The 18,041-nt window shown below is 59.5% G+C and overlaps 3 protein-coding genes across 11 annotated transcripts in view; 2 read left to right on the forward strand and 1 right to left on the reverse strand.

Annotated features, from left to right (window-relative positions):
* The window catches only part of COL18A1 (collagen type XVIII alpha 1 chain), a 41,357-nt gene extending 38,086 nt beyond the window's left edge, over positions 1-3,271 (forward strand). For 5 of the 6 annotated variants that reach the window (XM_064452214.1, XM_064452209.1, XM_064452210.1 and 2 more), the window contains 8 exons: positions 37-181; positions 308-381; positions 462-590; positions 790-825; positions 934-1,206; positions 1,289-1,486; positions 1,684-1,799; positions 1,895-3,271. In XM_064452214.1, coding sequence (XP_064308284.1) covers positions 37-181; positions 308-381; positions 462-590; positions 790-825; positions 934-1,206; positions 1,289-1,486; positions 1,684-1,799; positions 1,895-2,108 — 1,185 coding nt within the window. In that variant the 3' untranslated portion in view covers positions 2,109-3,271. The remainder of the gene's footprint in view (positions 1-36; positions 182-307; positions 382-461; positions 591-789; positions 826-933; positions 1,207-1,288; positions 1,487-1,683; positions 1,800-1,894) is intronic. The other variant, XM_064452211.1, reaches the window with a different exon arrangement.
* SLC19A1 (solute carrier family 19 member 1) lies at positions 3,067-9,004 on the reverse strand. 4 transcript variants are annotated; one of them, XM_064452218.1, is made up of 6 exons: positions 8,865-9,004; positions 5,962-6,272; positions 4,483-5,230; positions 4,069-4,261; positions 3,844-3,985; positions 3,067-3,713 (listed from the first exon to the last, which is right to left on the reverse strand). In XM_064452218.1, the coding sequence occupies exons 2-6, from the start codon at positions 6,136-6,138 to the stop codon at positions 3,513-3,515; spliced, it is 1,461 nt and encodes a 486-aa protein (XP_064308288.1). In that variant the 5' UTR covers positions 6,139-6,272; positions 8,865-9,004; the 3' UTR covers positions 3,067-3,512. The 4 variants fall into 4 exon arrangements, with proteins under 4 accessions (XP_064308288.1, XP_064308289.1, XP_064308285.1 ...); XM_064452219.1 differs by having other exon boundaries at positions 5,962-6,151; positions 8,865-9,000; XM_064452215.1 differs by lacking the exon at positions 8,865-9,004 and adding an exon at positions 6,343-6,646 and having other exon boundaries at positions 5,962-6,151.
* Positions 9,005-11,373: 2,369 nt separating this feature from the next.
* Positions 11,374-18,041, forward strand: part of PCBP3 (poly(rC) binding protein 3) — a 65,023-nt gene continuing 58,355 nt past the window's right edge. Inside the window, exons 1-2 of the mRNA XM_064452220.1 lie at positions 11,374-11,674; positions 15,710-15,800. The gene's annotated coding sequence lies outside the window, so the exon portion shown is untranslated. The remainder of the gene's footprint in view (positions 11,675-15,709; positions 15,801-18,041) is intronic.

Genomic DNA, 18,041 nt, shown 5'->3' on the forward strand with positions numbered 1-18,041 from the left:
CGCTTTGCTCCAGGGATGCTCTCTCACACTGTCTAGGGTCCCAAGGGGGACAGTATCGTTGGGCCACCAGGGCCTCCTGGACCTCAGGGCCCGCCCGGTATTGGATATGAGGGGCGGCAGGGCCCCCCGGGCCCTCCTGGCCCCCCTGGTCCACCCTCCTTCCCAGGCCCCCACAGACAAGGTGTGTACCTATGCTCCTGCATCCTTCCCTGCCACCCCTGCCTCCCTTGCATCCCTCTCTACGCTTCCACACTCTTCCCCATGGCCTGTGCTGCAGCCCTTTCTGTCTCATCCTTCTTACCCCCAGCTATCAGCATCCCTGGGCCCCCTGGACCACCAGGACCCCCTGGACCACCAGGGACCAGTGGGATGACCTTGGGGGTAAGTTGGGGCTCTGGAGGAGGGGATTGCCCATGGGCTGGCTGGTCAAGCCCCGAGCCCCGACCGGACTGTGCCCACAGATGCGCACCCTGCTGACCTACCAGGCGATGCTGAGCGCCACGCATGAGTTGCCTGAGGGCAGCCTCGTCTTCCTGACCGACCGGCAGGAACTCTACATCCGCCTGCGTGGGGGCTTCCGCCGGGTGCTGGTGAGTTGTAGGGGGGGAGCAAAGAGGACACCCCACCTTGGGTTGCATTGCCTGGCTCTGAGTGGATGCGGGGATGCAGGCACCATCACCCTGGGGTTTCAGTGGTGTCTTTTGGGGATGCTTGGGCATCACCCCCCAACCCTTGTACAAGCAAGGGGAGAGTGGGGTGGCTGGGATCTGATGTGCCATGTACTTGCAGCTGGAAGAGCACACCTTCATCACCAGCTCGGCTCTGGTGAGTCCCCTGTCCCTATCTCTATCCATCCCCCTCTCCATCCATCACCATCCCCATCCCTGCCCAGAGCAGCACCATCCCTCACCCTGTCTCTACCTCCCTCTCCAGGACAATGAGGTGTATGACAAGCCCCCCAGCATCCACTACGCTGGACCCCAGCCCCCCCTCCAGCCCCACGGACCCCTGCACCCCGTCCATAACCACAGCCCCTCACCCACTGTCCGACCCTGGCGTGGGGATGAGGTGGTGGCCAACCAGCACCGCCGGCCCGAGCAACGTCTGCTCCACCACCAGCATGAACTCCTCAACAGCTACTACATCCACCGCCGGCCAGATCCGGCACCCGTGGCCACCCACGTGCACCAGGACTTCCAGCCTGCCGTGAGTGCATGTGCCAGCTGAGGGGAGGTGATGATGGTGGCCAAAACCATGTACCTCAATCCCTGTTGTTCCCTCTTGGCAGCTTCACTTGGTGGCCCTGAATGCCCCGCTGAGCGGTGGCATGCATGGCATTCGGGGTGCTGACTTCCAGTGCTTCCAGCAAGCCCGGCAGGTCGGGCTGGCTGGCACCTTCCGTGCCTTCCTCTCCTCCCGCCTGCAGGACCTCTACAGCATCGTGCGCAGGGCTGACCGCAGCGCCGTGCCTATCGTCAACCTCCAGGTACGTGTGTCCCCTTCCTGACACTCCACGAGTTCCAAGGGTTGCAGAGCATCCCAAAGCCCCCATCCAGCCGCATGGCAGTGACTGCGGCACATCCCCATCCCAGGGGCTGCCAGGGCTCAGAGCTCCTGTGATGCTCTCAGGGTGCAGGTAGGGCTGACTCCCCCCCCCACCGCCTTTTCCCATCTCCACACCAGGACGAAGTGCTCTTCAGTAACTGGGAAGCCCTTTTCACGGGCAGTGGGGCCCCACTGCGAGCCGGCGCCCGCATCCTCTCCTTTGACGGCCGGGATGTCCTGAGGGATGCAGGATGGTGAGCATGGGATTGAGTGATGGGGAAAGAGGGGAGATGGGGGTCTGGGCCGCAGTGGGGGCAGCAATAGCCCCCCCCACCTTTCTTGTTTCCAGGCCACAGAAGAGCATCTGGCACGGCTCAGATGCCAAGGGCCGGCGCTTGCCCGAGAGCTACTGTGAGACGTGGCGGACAGATGAGCGAACTGCCACTGGCCAGGCTTCCTTGCTGGGCTCTGGCAAGCTGCTGGAGCAGGTGGCCAGCAGCTGCCAACATGCCTTTGTTGTCCTCTGCATCGAGAACAGCTTCATGACTGCTGCCAAAAAGTGACACCACCACCCCACCCCCATCTCCTGGGTTCCCTGCATCTCCCTGGGGAGGGTTGGGCCAGTCTGCACCCCAGCACCTGTGTGGTCCTCAGCCCCTCCATCTCCTGCCCTTGCCCTGCAGGGTTTTCTCCTCCTGCAGACCTGAAGCCAAAGAGTAGCGCCATCACCCCACCCTGGGTTGGCAGGGGCTCGCATCCCACCTGGGGCAGGGCAGCTGGGGGCTGGCTGCCTTTCTCCTCTTCCTCACACTCCACTTCTCTTCTAACCCCTAATATTTAACCATTTCAGCTTGCATCCACCACCTGCGCGGATGCTCTTTTTGGGGTAGCTGGGTGGGAGGATGCTCAGCAGGGAGATTTTGGCGGTGCCATGCAGTGTGCCCTCCCTGAAAGCCTTGAGGGTGTTTCTGTGACACCCCCTCCAGCCCTGCACAGTCCTCGTCAGGAGCTCAGGGCTGGACCCAAATCCCTGCTGCTGAGGCCATGGGGTCTTTTCCAGCCAAAGCCCCAGCATCCCACCCAAGCAAGGGACCATCATCTGGCAGTGCCAGGGCTCCTTCCAGATGGTCTCCATCCTCTCCAGGTAAGGACCTTCCCACCCAGACCCACATCATCATCCTCACCTCCAGCCCCCAGCCAGCAGCTCACGAGTCCTGGGGTGGGGGGCAGGTTCTGGTCCCCTCCAATCCCTGCTGTGCCCCCCCCCACCCTGGGTACAGCCACAGCCAGGACAGCATGGGGACTGGGGTAATGGGGTGACCCTGGTGTGGGGCCAGGCATGCCCTTGGCACGTGTTTACGAGCATGTGCGTGTTGAATGCGCCTGGTACCGAGGGCAGGCACTGCCATCACCCCCCCTCCCCATGCAACCTTTGCAGTGCTCTAAGGGCCAAGGCACAACAAAGCTGGTTTGAATTGGTGTGGGCAAATCCAAGGTGCTAAAAAAAAAACAAAAAAAGACAAATCTGTAACTAGCTTTTTATTATTGTATGGAAATCATTACCATAAAAGCTGTGCGAGTCACACGGTCTCTATTTCTTACAGTCTACTGTATTTTGTGTAATTAATGCAATTTAAAGCCTGTGGATCTTTATATTTTTTTTGTCAGTTGTGTCCTATAAACCATTTTCTAAAGGCACTGAATAAAGAAATGTTATCCTCTTGTAGCCTGGCTCTGCACGATGAGAGGGAGCCAGTGTCTGGGAGACCCCCTGAGCCCATCCATATCCCTGTGTGGTACCCGGTGGTGGCAGCCGTGGGTATCCTGCCCCTCTTCTGGTTGTGGTTGTGGCTGGGGAGGCACAGCCCTGCCCCCACGGAGCAGAAAATCGATCCCAGGGGGTATATCCTCAGTGGGATGGACCACCAGCAGGACAGGAGACAGCACACAGTGACAGTGACGCTTGCTTATGGAGCTGAGACCTGGCCGCGGTGGTCGCAGTGCCAGCACTCAGGCTTGCACAGCCCCTGCCTCTGGGCTCTTCTGTGCCGGCACCTCAGCAGGCAGGTGGCATGGTTCCTTGGCCAAGGCCAGCTCCGCCGGCTGCTTGCGGCGGCTGTGCTGGATGCCCACGCCAATGGCTGCCAGCAGGTACACCACCGCCAGCACTGTGAAGTAGCCAAAATACACATAAAACTGCAAGAGAGGTGGGGAGAGAGTGATGCTTGTGGCCCGCCCCCTCCCTTCATCCCACACCATTGGGGGGCCACCTCCATCCTAGATGCCTCCTGTCCCTACCTGGGGATGCACGGACAAGCCCAAGCCCCTCTTGTCAGCCACAATGATGGTGATGATGGTCTTCAGCATGGTGGCAAAGAAGGTATTGACCCCGAAGACAAGCGCGCAGAGCTCTTTGGAGAGGGAGGTAGCGATCTGGAAACTGGGACAGAGCGGGGAACCGGTGAGCCCCTGGTGCCAGCCCAGCTGCCAGGCTGGGAGCAGGTCCCCAGGGGTACCACGTACATGGCAATGGGCACTAGGAACTGGTAGGAGCCACGGAAGAGGACGTAGGCAGCGTAGCACAGCCAGATGTTGCTGGTGGTGTTCATGAGCAGGAGCAGTCCTGCTTGGAAAGCTGTCACCACCCCGATCACCAGCTCCGACCAGAGCGTCCAGCGGATCTTCACATAGCCAGCAGCGAAGGAAGCGCCAGCCCCTAGGGAAGGGATGAAAAATGCTGTGAACACCTCGCCAGCATGGGACATACCTTGCATCCCCCAGCCTAATGCTCATCTCATCATCGCTGCCAAACTGTTCTCTGTACTCCCAAAAAACGTAAGGATTGCCATTCCGATGGGATGGGGGTTCCCCCCACATCACTGGTGTCCCCTGCCATTCCCCTCACATCCCCGGTGTCCCCAACACAGGCAAGCATACCCAGCAGTGTGGAGGCAGCGTCCACCCCTCCGTTGTATACCCGGCCGTTGTCCGTGGCAGGGTAGATCTCATTCCAGAGGATCTGCACGTAGTACAGCATCAGGTAGTAACCGGCTGAGTTGAACACCCACCACAAGGACCAGAGCCGGAGCTGGGGTTGCCTGGCCAACACTACCACCTCCCGCAGCATACGGCACAGCACCGCATCCTGCCAGCCCTGTGTCCCCTCACTGCTGTCCCCCCCGGCCATCTTGTCCAGCTCGGCAGGTGCAGCCCCGTTGCCAGGCCCCTCAGGCCGGTTGAAGAAGAGGCTGCGCCGGGGCCGCTCGAGAAAGAAAGTGAGGACAAGGCCAAAGCTGACAAAGCCCAACGATACATAGTTGAGGGTGAGGAAGGAGACATTGCCCAAGGTGACACAGAGCTGGCCTAGTACCGAGCTGGTGAAGACACCCAGGAGGACAGCAGAGCGGGAGTAGCTAGCCATACGCTGGTAGCGGGACGGGGCAACGAGGGAGAAGATGTAAGAGGAGTAGGCGATCCGGGCAGCCATGGTGACGCCGTAGAAGAACTCCATCAGCTGCATGGCCAGGACCGAGGTGCCCAACACGAGCAGCAGCCAGATGGAGACGTGGCTTAGGCTCTGCAGCACCAGTACTGGCTTGTAGCGCAGGTAGTCTGTCAGCAGGAAGATGGGCACCAGCACAGCCATGTAGGAGTAGCTCAGCACCGGCATGATCACGTTGGTCACCTGCCATGCGGGGAAGGAGGGGCTGAGCATGGGACATGTCCCTGGGAGATGCCCCTGGCCCAGAGAAGCACAGTTTGGGGGGGCACCAGCTGCTGACCCCCATCGCAGCACCTCCTCAGGGAGGAATGCGGCCCATGACATGCTCAGCCAGGGGCTTGGCTGAGCTCTGGCCCCCTCCTGTGCCAGGAACGTGGCGTTCCCACGGTTGCAGCAGCCTGCTGGGACCGGGGCCAGCATCCCTGGGATGGGGAATGACATGCGGCCCCTCGTCTAACCCCATCATTGCCAGCAGCCTGGCAGTCACCAGACCTGTGCCCCCCCCACTGTGCACTGCACCAGCATGGAAGGGTCTCCCCAGTCTCCCAGCCTGGCACACCCTGCCATCCCCTTGGCTGTCCAGGTGGGCAGGGGTCAGGCATCACCCCTCAAAAGCAGATGCCAGCCCAGGCACAAGGTGTTAAGACGGGGAAAGTTGAGCCTGGGACTTAGGGGACAGGGTGACCTCACAGCCCAGTGAGACAGGGACACACTGCCAGCTGGACCCATACCACACCACCTTCTCCCCCCACAAAAGCACTGCCACATGTCACCACATGCCATCTTGCCCAGGACGTGGCACGCCTGCACCCCTCCACACCTCAGGACCGCAGGAGGATGCTTTGGCTAGCCCCAGGGTGGTGACTGTGTCCAGAAAGGGGGACACCAGGGAGGACAGGCTTCCCGCAGCTCACCTCTGCCTGTGTGAAGTTCTTGTCAGCCCCCAGTAGATACGGGGTGATGAAGCTCTCCCCGGGCCGGATCTGTGTCATGAAGCCATAGAAGCAGAGGTAGAAGACTTGTAGTTTCCAGTGCTGGTCCAGCACCGTCTCCGATGCCGGCTTTTTGGCGTCATCATCCTTCTTAGGCATGACTCCACTGGCTCTGCAGTGGGACAGCAGCGTTATCCAGGGGACTGTCAGCTAGACAGGCTTTGTGCAGCCAGGCAGCCCCTCTCTGGCTGCAGGCACCCTCTGACACATGGAAAGCCACGTCGCTGCAGTTTCTGGGGAGAAAGCAGCATTTGGCACAGGCTCAAATTCCTCCATAATCGCAAGGCAAATAAATACCACTACCTTCTCCCCAGGAGATGTTCTTGCAAGAAGAAAAGCAGCCATGCATCAAACTGTGCAAAAGCTGGGAGGCCCATTTCAGGCGGCATTTGTAAATCCTGTATAAAAGTGCCCGGATGCACGAAGCGCCCAGCTCTGCGGTGGGGCTTCCTTGGCTCCCATCACCTCCTTTTTCTCCCTTTCAAGAACCAGCAGGGTTTTACCCCCTTCCCAAAGTGACAATTCCCTCTGAGCCAAGTCGCTCCGCTGCAGACCCAGAGGCAAAGGGATGCAGACACCCTGCACTGGGGATGCTCCACAGGGAGACAGCAATGGCTGCAGGAACCACACTGGTTGTGAAAGCCAGTTAATGTGCACACCGGGCGTGGGGCCGCCCACGTTATATATTAGCTGGGCTGTCAGTGGGACTTTAGCCGAGCCACAGGCAAGCGGCTGCCCCTTGGCTCTCCTCAGGCAGGACACAATGCTCAGGCAGCATCACCCGGCCTGGGGAGAATGCAAAATGTCATCAGGTTCATGGTCCGGAAGGGGATTAAATGCTCAAATCCTAGGTTTGGCTGCAGGAAAGCTGGCAGCGCTGGGGAGGCCTGATTAGTGGTCACAGGATAAAGGCAGGGAAGGCAAATGGCCTGGCCCAGATATCTTCTCAGTGCTCCCCACTCCTGCAAGTCACTGATGGCACTTTTCAAGCCATAAAAATCCACGTGTGCCAATCCATGCCACAGGAGCAAGGTCTAGAAACCCAATTACCCTGCTAATTGCAGAATGACTAAGCACAGTCATGAAAAAGTAAGTCCACGGTCCCAGTGTGTGTCCCCCTGCTGCCACCCTGCATGGCAAGACTGGGGGATTCACCTCTGAAGGACTCCCCTCTGCCCCGGAAAACACATGTGGGGAAATGAGCCGGCACCGGTGCCAGCAGCAGCAAACTGGTCATGATTGAAACCAAAAGCAGTAGTGGGAAGCGGGGTGCCCATTCACCCCAGCGAGGACTCATCGGCATTCCCATGGGATTTCAGTGCTAGCACCTGAGCATTGCCAAAACACATGTGTCCTGGAGCCCACAGCTGGGCAAACAGCCCTTACCTCTTAAAAAGGTCCCTGGGGAACAGGGCAGGGACTTGCTGCTCACTTATTACTAGGCAGCTATCACCCAGAGCTGGTGCCAGCTTAGGCGCCGGATGGAGCACCACAGCCCCCCTGCTGTGCTGGGATGGACAAGGGGCAAGGAGCGGGGACTAAGCACCCCCAAATGCCCACCCCAGCACCATGCCACGCCGTGCCCACCCGGGGGCCCCTGTCAGCCATGACTGCCTGGACTATGACCCATCTCCCACTTGTCCCCGAGCCAGGTGGTGGATGTGAGCGACTGCCACTTCCAGCAGTCACCCTCTGTGGGGCAGCCCCCCACCACATGCCCTGGGACCCTGACAGGCTGTTTTCCACCCTCAGCTCCAAACCCATTTGGGAAGCAGATGCTCCCCGTTTCCTTTTGTGTCCATCCAGGATGGCTACAACTGCTCATCCCTGGCCCAAAGGAAACCATCTACAATAAACCCAGGATATAGTTCTGTGCTGCTGTCCCAGTGCCACTGATCCTGGGAGCACTGGCTCCTAACTCCTGGCATGTGTGTCCCCACACATGCAGGGGGCCCAGCCCTGAACCCATCTGGCCAGACCCAGCTCCACCTCTCCAGACCATGCATGGAGCTGCCTCAACTGGAGGTGAGTGGGTATGAGTCCCAAGGAATGGTCCCAGCTCAGTGCTGTCATCCCTCTGCTCTGGTGCAAGCCAGGCAGAGGAGCGGGAGCAGAGCATGGGTGGTTATCACTGTGTGAACCTGGTTATCACCGTGTTATCATCGTGTGACCTTGACAAGGGTTCGCCGTCATGCTACACCGTTGTCAACCTGCAGCAGTTGATGAGGGCAGCTTAGCTCAGGCACAGCTGCCCAGGGAACCATGGCCACCACGGTCTGGACAAGACAGCGCTGGGGGAGACTGGGAAGGATGGTCTCCCCACAGCCACATGTTGGCGGCACAGAAGTGACTCCACCGAAGCATGACATATTTTGTGGGGAGCTGCCAAGTGGGCAGGGGATAGGGGATGTGCAATTCCCTGGGGCACCTTCTCCAAAACAGGGCAGGGAAGCTCCCCAAAGTACACCCTCGCCCACAGTGCGGGCACCTATCTGCCTCCCCGCCCCAGCACCCAATGGATGGGCGGCTGCTTCAGGTGCTGGGGGGTGGTTTGGGGTGAACGTGGTAGAGGAGAGTGTTGGGGGAGTGCACGGTACTAGCTCACCCTGAGACAGGGCACCCTGCGTACCCTGGGGGCACCCCACATCCCCAGCATCACGGGGGGCATCAAGAACCCCGGCATCCCAGGTACCCCGGGGACACACCCCATCCCCGGAACCCCGGGCACCCCAGCACCGGGGCACCCCAGCACCCCGTACCCCTGCAGCCCGGCCGTACCTTGGGGGGGGGGGGCGGCGGGCATGGGGGCGGCGGGCCGTACCCACCCGGGGGCAGTGGAGGGGTCTCGGGGCTCCCCGCGGCCCCGCTGCCGCCGGAGCCCGATCCGCAGCAAGCCCAGGAGCAGGAGCAGCAGCAAAAGCAGGAGGAGGAGGAGGAGGAGGAGGAGGAGGAGGAGGAGGAGGAGAAGAAGGAGGAGGAGGAGAATGTGGGGGCCCCTCGGGAAATGTAGTCGTGCCCCATGTGCGGAGCTGCGGGGGGACTACAAGCCCCACAGTGCAGCGAGGAGGAGGAAGGGGAGGAGGCAGAGGAAGAGGAGGAGCCCGGCCAGCCCCGCCGGCAGCCCGTGTGTCCGAGACTGGGGGGAGGGGTGAAATCCCTCCCTCAAAGTGTCTCCTCCGCATCCTGCCCGCCCAGCACCCGGCGTGAGGGGGGCGGGACACCCTCTTCTGCGGCCCCTCCCCACTGGGCTCAGCCCCCCGCCCATCTATCGTCGCCTCTGGGCTGCGGGGCCCCGCGCACTGAGCCGCGCCAGGGTGGCTCAGCAGCATCACCGGGGAGATACTGCGCACCGCCTTGGCTCCCTCCCCACGCAGTGTTTTTAACACCCACACCTGCTTGAATTTATTTCTGCCCCCCCCCATTTTTTACAGGCGGGGAGGGGATTTGTTACCCCAGAGGGTCCCGTACGTGCCGCTGCCTGCTGGGCTCAGAGCAAAATTGCCAAATCCCCACTTCCCCACCCCCCGGCACAGCCTGGCAGAAGCCCCCCCACCCCCCCCGGGATGTGGTTATGGGGTGAGATCCGGCCATCAGGACAACGGGGGCTGCATCGCGCCCCTGCTCTGGTCCCAGAGGTGAAAGCGTCTGCAGAGGGAAACTAAGCAGAGGTGGAGACCCTCAAGGATCAGGCCCCGGAGCTGGTGCACCCATCTCCCGGGAGAGGATGCAACTTCAGAGAGCATCTTCTCTCCCCCTTTCCCTCCCTCCTTCTCTCAGCACTTACCCTGCCAGAAGCAAATGCAACCTGACAGGACTCGGCTACTCCACTGAAATATTTATATGCTCCTGCATGGAAGTGCGGCAGTGGGAGCACAGATGTCCAGGGACCATCACAAACCCCCGATCAGGGGTCCAGGCAGCCACATCTCAGCCTGGGGTCATCCCAGCCAGAAGCCTGTTGTCCCACTGAGCCCCCCAACACCCGTTTGAAGATGCCCACCCCCAAACCACCGCAGTGGGGGCTGGACCAGCATTTACTTCACTTGGGTTTTCCTCTCCCCTTTCTCAGCCAAACCGATAGAGACAGGGTGTGTTATTTAGGTAGGGGACATCCCAGGTCCTTTCTTTAATGACGGCATGTTTGCTCCCCAAAGCCATTTCCTCCCTAGGGAGGAAACCAGGACAGCTTTGGTGCTGCAGAAGGAGCTGGCTCATGTCTCCTCCCATGCAGGTGCTGGTCCTGGGGAGGATGGCAAGACCACAGCAGACATGTCTGCAGGCTCCCCATGCCCACCATGTACCTCCTGGGGCAGGGCACAGCCCTTGGTGGGACGTGTCTCTCCAGCCCCTGATTGCCAGGACAGTGGCATGGTTGGGTCCCTTCCTTACGTGCAGCAAGACCTGGGCATTGGAGAAGCCCTGGTGTGATGCTGTGCACCCTGGGGCACTGGTGGTGTCAGCCTGATTGGTGCCACCTGGGACACCCAGCCACCCACCCCAGTGTGCATCCCTTGGGAAAGTCATGCTGCTACTACCAGCCTCAGTCACTGGCCCCACTCCCCCCAACCTGGGATAGCACCCAGGGGTGCAAGGGGAAGGCTGGCAGATGCATTTGTGCAGAGGGCAGGATGCTTGCAGCACATGGGATGCCCCTGCCTCCCATCAGATGGCTCACATGGGGGAGCAACCCCCAGGCCCAAGGGCTGGCATCCACCAGCGCCTGGCTGCTGAGGCTCAGGGCTGGGGCTTGACTTCAGCACAAAGGATGGGGCTGGGGCTGGGGCAGGGGCTCAGGCAGGGGCTGGAGCAGGGGCAGGCACTACGGCACGGCAGGGGCTGGGGCTGGAGCAGGGACTGGGTAGAGTCAAGGGCAGGAGCTGGGGCAGGGGCTGTGGCAGGGGTAGAGCAGGTTTAGGGGCAGGATCAGGGGCAGGGGCTGGGCAGGGCCAGTGTCAAGGTCTGGTGCTAGGGAGGGGATGGGCTTGAGTGGGGTCTGGGGTAGGAGCATGGGCTTGAGCAGGGGCAGGGGCAGGGACTGGGGCTGGAGAACGGGCAGCGGTTGGGGCAGAGAGATGGGAAGGTCAGGGGCTGGGGCTTGGGTGGGGGAGGGGCAGTGCCAAGTGCAGGGTGAGGGGTACAGGCAGGGGCAAGGCAGGAACACGAGCTAGGACTGGTCAGGGGCAGGAACAAGGGCTGAGGCAGGGGCTGGAGCAATAACTGAGGCGTGATCAGGAGCAGGGAAGGAGCAGGAGCTGGGACTGGGCAGGGGTAGGAGAGGGGTTTGGTTAGGAGCTGGAGCAGGGGCTGGGTCAAGAACGGGCTTGGGCAGGATCTGGGAGCTGGCAGGGGCTGGGGCAGGCAAGCAGGGACTGCTGTAGGGTAAAGGAAGGGGTTGGGATAGGGGCAGGGGCAGCACCAGGAGCCCAAGCCCAACCAGGGGCAGGGCGCGGGGGGGCCGGGTAGGGCTGCGGGGCGGGGGGGGAGCCGTGCAGGACGCACCGTCTCGGCTCCGGCTGCCGCCTCCCTCGGAGCTCGCCCCGCCGCGCCCTCCCGGCCCCCAACTCCGCCGCTTCTCTCCTCCTGCCCGATCCTTCCCCGCTCTGCACAGCCCCTCCGTCCGTCCGTCCGGGGGCAGGTAGGGGGTTTTGCCTTCCCTGGGGCTTTGTTTTCGGGGGGGGTGTGGGGGGGTGTGGTCCGGGACGGAGCCGCCGGTGTCGGAGGGGGAACCCCGCACCGGACAGCCTCACGCTGCCCTCCCCCTGCTCCGGCCGGGTCTCCTTGGGGCGGGGTGGGTAGGGTCCCCCGCGGGGGGACCCGGGTGGGGGATCGTGACGAGTGGCGGCGGGGAGGGGAGCACAGCCCCTGCAATTAGGAGGCTGGCTCCTGGTGTGGCATGACTCCAGGAATCAGCCCAGGAGCAGGAGGTGAGTACCCTCCAAACCCAGGGGTGGCTTCACGGAGCGGTGGGTCACCCGTGTCCCCATCCGAGGGGCTCCTCCTCATGCCCTTCCACTTCCCTGGGTGTTTGTCTCTGCGAGGCTGCTAAGAGTTTTCCACTCCAGCCCGGGATGCTGCCTGGCTCGGCAAGGGCTGGCCGCTGCTGAAACAAGCCCCAAAGCATTGTCCCCGTGCCCCTGGCCCACATGCAAGAGTCCCCAAGGGAGATGGCTTGCCAAGCCCCCCACCCACTACCGCACTGGGACGGGTGATGGCAGGGATGCTGCACAGGCAAGCCCTGGCCACTGGCTTTCCGGTGGTTCTGGCTTTCAGGTGTGAGCATCCTGCGGGGTCCCGCTGCTGTCGGTCTGGTGGTCGTTTCTCAGCCCTGGTTCTGGGTGTGCCAGTCACCAAGCACCCACCAAGTAGCTAATCAGCGCACCCAGCCAGGGCAGATGCAGCTCCAGCATCAGTGCTTAGGGAGGAAGGGCACCCAGGCCTTGTTTCTGGAGCACATGCCTCTGAGCTTCAGCCACAGTTGGGCAAATCATCTCCTGGGAGCCCATTTCCCCAGCTGGGACCAGTCTGTCCTTCCTCCAGAATCAGGCTGGTTCATCAGCACATGCTCTGAAGAAGCACAGGCTGGCCTGCACTGGGGTTTCTCCCTCTGGATCTGGGTTCAGAGGGGTAAGTTTATTTGGGTATTGCTCCCAGGGCAGTGGGCAGCATTTTTTGCCCAGCTCCTCCCGGCAAATCCCCCCGGGGTCTGGGTGAGGCCTTGCTGACCTGTCCTGGGGAGTGGGGTCCCATGCCACCCTCCCTGCAGCAGCCCAGACCTGTGCAGCCACCTCTGGCAGCTGCTGCGCTGCAGAGTGTCCCCACCCCAGTGCAGATGCTGCATGGTCCCTGGGAAGGGTGCAGAGCCCCGCACCACAGGGCATCCTTCCCCAGCTTGTATCACAGTGAGCCCCAGGGCAGAAGGGGGAGCTTATGACCAAGATGCCCCAGGGGCTCCCACGGCGCTGGGGCTGTGGGATGAACCCGGGTGCTGCAGCGACACAGCACAGTGCAGGTGACCCAGGCTTTCCCGGCCTGCAGCCGTGGACAGTGCACACTCTCTCTTCATACTTGCGAGAGGAGAGAGTGTCTGTGCCTCCCAAGGGATGCCGTAGCAAGGGACTGGCTGGTCCTGGTGGGAGATGCACAGGACACTGCTGTGTGCTAGGGTCTGAGGGGTGCTGGGAGGTACACAGGGATTCCTGAGGGTGGAGGGGATGTATAGCAGCACCTAGTGCTGACCAGCTCCGGCTGCAAGCAAGTGGTCTGAGGATGACAAGTCTCATGGGAGGTGAAGAAGGCAACAAAAATTTCTTTGACCTATTCCATGCTTTCTAGAAGCATTTCCATGGTGCCCTCTGGGAGGATGCAAGAAGGAAACCCCTGTCTGAGCTTGCTTTAAATGAGAGTCGAGGAGGTGTAGCTCTGTCGTGAAGTTCAGAGCTGGCCCATGCAGGTGCCGAAATCACTGCCAGACACTGCTGGGGTAGGTTGAGCAATGCTCAGCCCCTGTGCTGCCTGAGCCCCAGGTTCATGGGGCTGTGGCGGGAGGCTCCAGCCCAGGTTAGTGGGTACAAATATAATCCATGTCTCCTCTCCCTTCTCTTTTCAGTGGCCCAGGAGAGCATGGCTTTGTTTCAGGGTAGGAGCTGGCTCCCACCCACCTGGTCAGCCTGCCTGCACAGCGGGGCTGGGGTGCTGCAGCCACCCCTGCATGTGTGATGTCTCTTCCACGGGGCAGAGCCTGGGGAAGGGGAACAAATGTCCTAGACCCTCCCCCGCCTCTGGCTGCTGCAGGGCTGCCTGCAGTGCCCTGCTCCAACCCTGAGGGAAGGGGGCATGGTTCAGGCAGCTGCTGGCCATGCTAATGGCAACATTCCCCCTGGGCCTCTGTGCTCTGCCAGAAGCTCTGCTTCTTCACCCTGCTAATTGGGGAGGTGAATTAATGGCGCTAAGATGCGGCCAGCATCCCAGGCGGTGCCTGCCGGCTGTCCTTCCCCACACAGAGGCTGCAGGAATGCTGTAGACATGTGCCAGGCTGGGGGGACAGCATTTGTATCCCCAGGGTGAACCCTTCACTCCCAGACCTGGGTCAGTGATATCTGGGGCAGGGATGGGGGCATCCTTCATCTTCCTGCCCTGTCCTGGCACAGTGATGCAGAAATAGATCCACTTTTCATCAGGTTGGCAGGCAAGCTGGATGCTATCTCCTCTCTGACTGCCTGTGGGGAAAATACAAGGAAGAAAAACTCTCTTTAACAGTGGAAATCCCTCCTTTGGGTGTCCCCAAAGGGCTGTTTTCTGTTGAGGAGGGAATACATTTTCCAGCAGGTAGGTTCCCCCCATTTTGGGGAAAGCCCATCAAGACTTGGCACACTGGTTGATGGGGAGCCCTTTACAGGAGCTACAGACAGTTGGTGACTTCCTAAATGAAGCAAGCATTCAGGAGTGCAAAAACTCCAAAATGGCAAATGAAGCACTTTGAATTTTCCCCCTTATTTTTTTGGTTGCTTCTTCTCTTTGCTGAACTCCAAACTCTGGTCTGAGATGCAGAAAAGAACTGCCATTCCCCAGCTCCCTTTGGTCCAGCAGCAGCCCATTACCAGGGTCTTGCAGCATGTGCCCCCATGGCCTTGCTAGGGGAGCGTTGGTATTGTGTCCAGCAGCCTGGTGGGTGCACATGATGGGGAAACCCAGGGTCAACCAGAGGAGGAGGGAAAGGGTCCACGTGCAAGGGCAACGAGCCAGCATCTCTCAGGAAGGGGTTAATCCTGGAGCTCCGGATCTGGTATCCTAATGCTGCCTGCTTTGGGTAAAAGCTTTCTTGGCTTGGTTTCAAGGGCAGTGGCTGGAGGATGACTCATGCATCTCTGCCACCAAGGAGTAAACCTTGTCCAGACTTCCCAGTGCAAGGTGATGGTCTACTGAAAATCCAAGTGCCCTGGAGGGCCTCAGTGTGCTGGCCCAAGGTCTGGGAAAAACTGCTTCCCAGCAGTGCTAGGACTGGCTTGTCCTTAGGGAATTGGGGGGACACCCATGGGTGCGGGGTGATGCTGAAGCGCTTGTGCAGGTATCTCCCAGACGGGGACCTGCTGTGATGGGTGTGGGGTGAGTGACCAGCATAACCTGTCCATGCTTGGCTCAGGGTGGGAAGGGAGCCGGGTCTTTTTTTAAAAGCCACTAAATGATAATAACTTAAGCAACGTATTTGGAAACATAAGTGGCGTGCTGCTGCAAGGTGGCAAATGCTCTCCTTATTCCTGACATTAGCGGCTGAGCTGCTGCTCATGGAGGGGTTTCTCAACCACAAAGTGAAGCTTTGCTCTGTGCATGGTTTGGAGCTCCCCCAGGCGTGTTCGTAGTGAACATTGCATGAACACAGGACTCGTGGAAACACTGAACCACAGCCATCATGGGGCTGGGGGTGCTGCAGGCGATCTCTACCTTGAAACCCTGAAGCCTTGAAACCTTCCCCCTTATGCAAACACACCATGACGGAGGCTCTGCCCCCCAGGTCCCCCCATGACATGGTTGCGACATCTTTGCTCCATCACCCTTGCGAGGATTTTGGGGGGTTGCTGCTGGGCAGCCAAGTGCCTTGCATTGCATTGGGGCGTGTTGTTTGGAGGATGCTTTCACCCTGGCACAGCCTGACTCTTATCCCTTTTGTCCACAGGGCAAGAGCCACCTGGCTGGCTGCACCGTCACCTTCCCAACGCTGCCAGATGTGCCTCCCAGTCGCGCTGTGCAGGGGACCAGCCCCAGGGGTAAGGCAGCAGGAATGGCCTGCTGTAGGTCCAGGGCTGCCCAGGGGACTCCAGGCATGATGGCAGCATGTCCCTCCCTGGCACAGCTCACGCTGGCAGGTAGCAAGGCCAGGCCAGAACGTCTCTGCTGCCAAGGAGTGGTGTGTGGCCACTCCATCCCCTAGGTGATGTTAGGATGATCTATGTTGAGGTCCCCACTACCCATTTTGCTTCTGAAATGATAAAAATAAGGACTTTCAGTGATGGCAGTGGGCGAGGGCATCCTGGTTTCAGTCCTTGAAGCGAACATCTCCTCCCTTTCCTGTGGGAAAGCCCACAGGAGAGCCCCTCCCAATGTGCAAGTAAAAAATGGAGGGCTCGGAAGAAGTTTTGAGGTCTCAGTGTGAAATTATTTCATGCCAAGCAGCATAATCCATCTCTGGAGTGACCCTGCTCGGGGCAGGAGCTGGTCCAGAGACCTGCAGAGATGCTCACAGCCTGACTTGCTCTGTGCCTCTGACCTTCCTTCAAATATGCAAAAATTTAACTATTTAAAGGCTTTTATTTGACCGATAACATGAAGGCAATGTTTTGGGGAGCTGTAGAGAGGACACCCTAGAGTATCTGTGACATGAAGCCCTTCCATGTAATGGTGTGACTCCATGGGGCAGATGAGCCTCTCTGCTGTGTCTGCCTGCAGCCACTCCGTGAAACATACCTTGGGAATCCTGGGGAGCTGCAAAGCCCAAATCCAGTGGGCAAAATCCATATGTTTCTGCCATCTAATAGCTTTGGGGGAGATTATTCTGATCTGGCTATGTTGGGTGCTTTGTGCCAGGGGAGTAGGATGCCTTGTGGATCCCAGGGTGGGCTCCCTGAGCTTGTGCAGGGTGAGGGATCTTGCAGGTCACACAAGGCTATGATGAGGAAGACGGTGAGTGCATGGTGAGGTGCAGAGAAGTAGCCCTGTAGCATCACCAGGGTTTTAGTGTCTGCTGAAAAATCTACCTAGGGGGACCTCTTCAGGCACTTCACTGGTCTGGACACCTCTGTGACTCAGTTTCCCCATCTGGAAAATGTGTTACCCTTCCAGGGGATTTTGGACACCAGTGCAAGGCAAGGGATATATGAGTGAGGGACCTGAAGTCGCCTGTTTTTACTGCACAGCTTGGGTGGCTGTGCTCCCCAGGGACACACATGGATAGTTCACCCTTTATCTCCCAGGACATTTGCTTGCATATGGCCTCTGCGCCGGGGGTCTGGCTCCCCAGGCGAGCAGCAGAAGTGATGCTGTACCATGCTGATGTGTGTTTCACCTCAGCCAGGGCTTTGCGAGGCTCTGCCCACCATTTATGCTCCTCCGTCAGAGGACCAGGGTGCAAACTGTGCCCAGATGCCGCATGTCCCAGCCTGTACAGCCTCTGTCCTTGCCCTGGGTTGCAGCCTCCTCCTTTCAAGTGTTTATGAGAGCTAACGTGCCTGTCATCAACAGCTCTCCCTGTTGCGGTTGCATAGGAAAAACAGTTTTGTGAGTAGAGCTGACAATATCAGGCGAGACGTTTCTCTCTTGCAAGCACGCAGGAGTAATTTTGCCAGCCCTTAAGCAAGGGAGGAGGGATAAAGAAAGGATGGAAGGGAAAAAAAACCAACCCAAAAGAATGGAGGATGGCACCAAATTTGCTGATCTCCTCACTCTTGGTTGCTTCCAGAGCAGGAAGAAAATGAGTGGGAGGCTGCTTGAAAATGGCCCCTGGAACAGGACCAGGCTGTGAGACCCTGGGGGTCTCCTTGGGCTGACCTCTGCTCCGTGTTTTTTTGGACAGAAACACCCTTCTGAAAGGCATAGGGTGGACCTTGCCATGGGTGATGTCCTAGGGAGCTGCTGGTGGCATCTGCTGCTGGGGCTTGGCTCCGGCTCAAGTGCTTTGATGTCAGCACGTTACATCACTCCTAATCCATTTAGTGATGTCTAGATTCTGGAGAGAGCATGTTTGGCTCTTCAGATCCCATCCTGAGGATCTAAACTAGCCTACTCCAATGGTGGATGGTCCGTCTCATCCCGGTGGTTGCTCCTAAGGCTTCCGAAGCCCACCAAGAACTTCTCATGTGCAGTGATGCCTTGGTCCTTTGTGGCTAGGGTGCACTCTGGAAGTTTTAAAAGCTCACCAGATGTGGTTTTCCCCAAGGAGACACCAGCTGCTGTTTCTACCTTTGTAGGGCACTTATGGCATAGCTTGCTGTGACCTAAATGAAATATCTGCT

This window comes from Phalacrocorax carbo, chromosome 5 (assembly GCF_963921805.1).
Source record: "Phalacrocorax carbo chromosome 5, bPhaCar2.1, whole genome shotgun sequence".
NCBI classification, from domain to species: domain Eukaryota; kingdom Metazoa; phylum Chordata; class Aves; order Suliformes; family Phalacrocoracidae; genus Phalacrocorax; species Phalacrocorax carbo.

Excerpts from the sequence above, each read along its gene's own strand:
- SLC19A1 (XM_064452215.1), bottom strand. The coding sequence starts at position 6,428 with ATGCCGCCTGAAATGGGCCTCCCAGCTTTTGCACAGTTTGATGCATGG. Across the intron at positions 6,152-6,342 it reads GAACATCTCCTGGGGAGAAG|AGCCAGTGGAGTCATGCCTA; the intron begins GTAGTGGTATTT and ends GTCCCACTGCAG. Across the intron at positions 3,714-3,843 it reads GCTTGTCCGTGCATCCCCAG|TGCTGGCGGTGGTGTACCTG; the intron begins GTAGGGACAGGA and ends GCTACTTCACAG.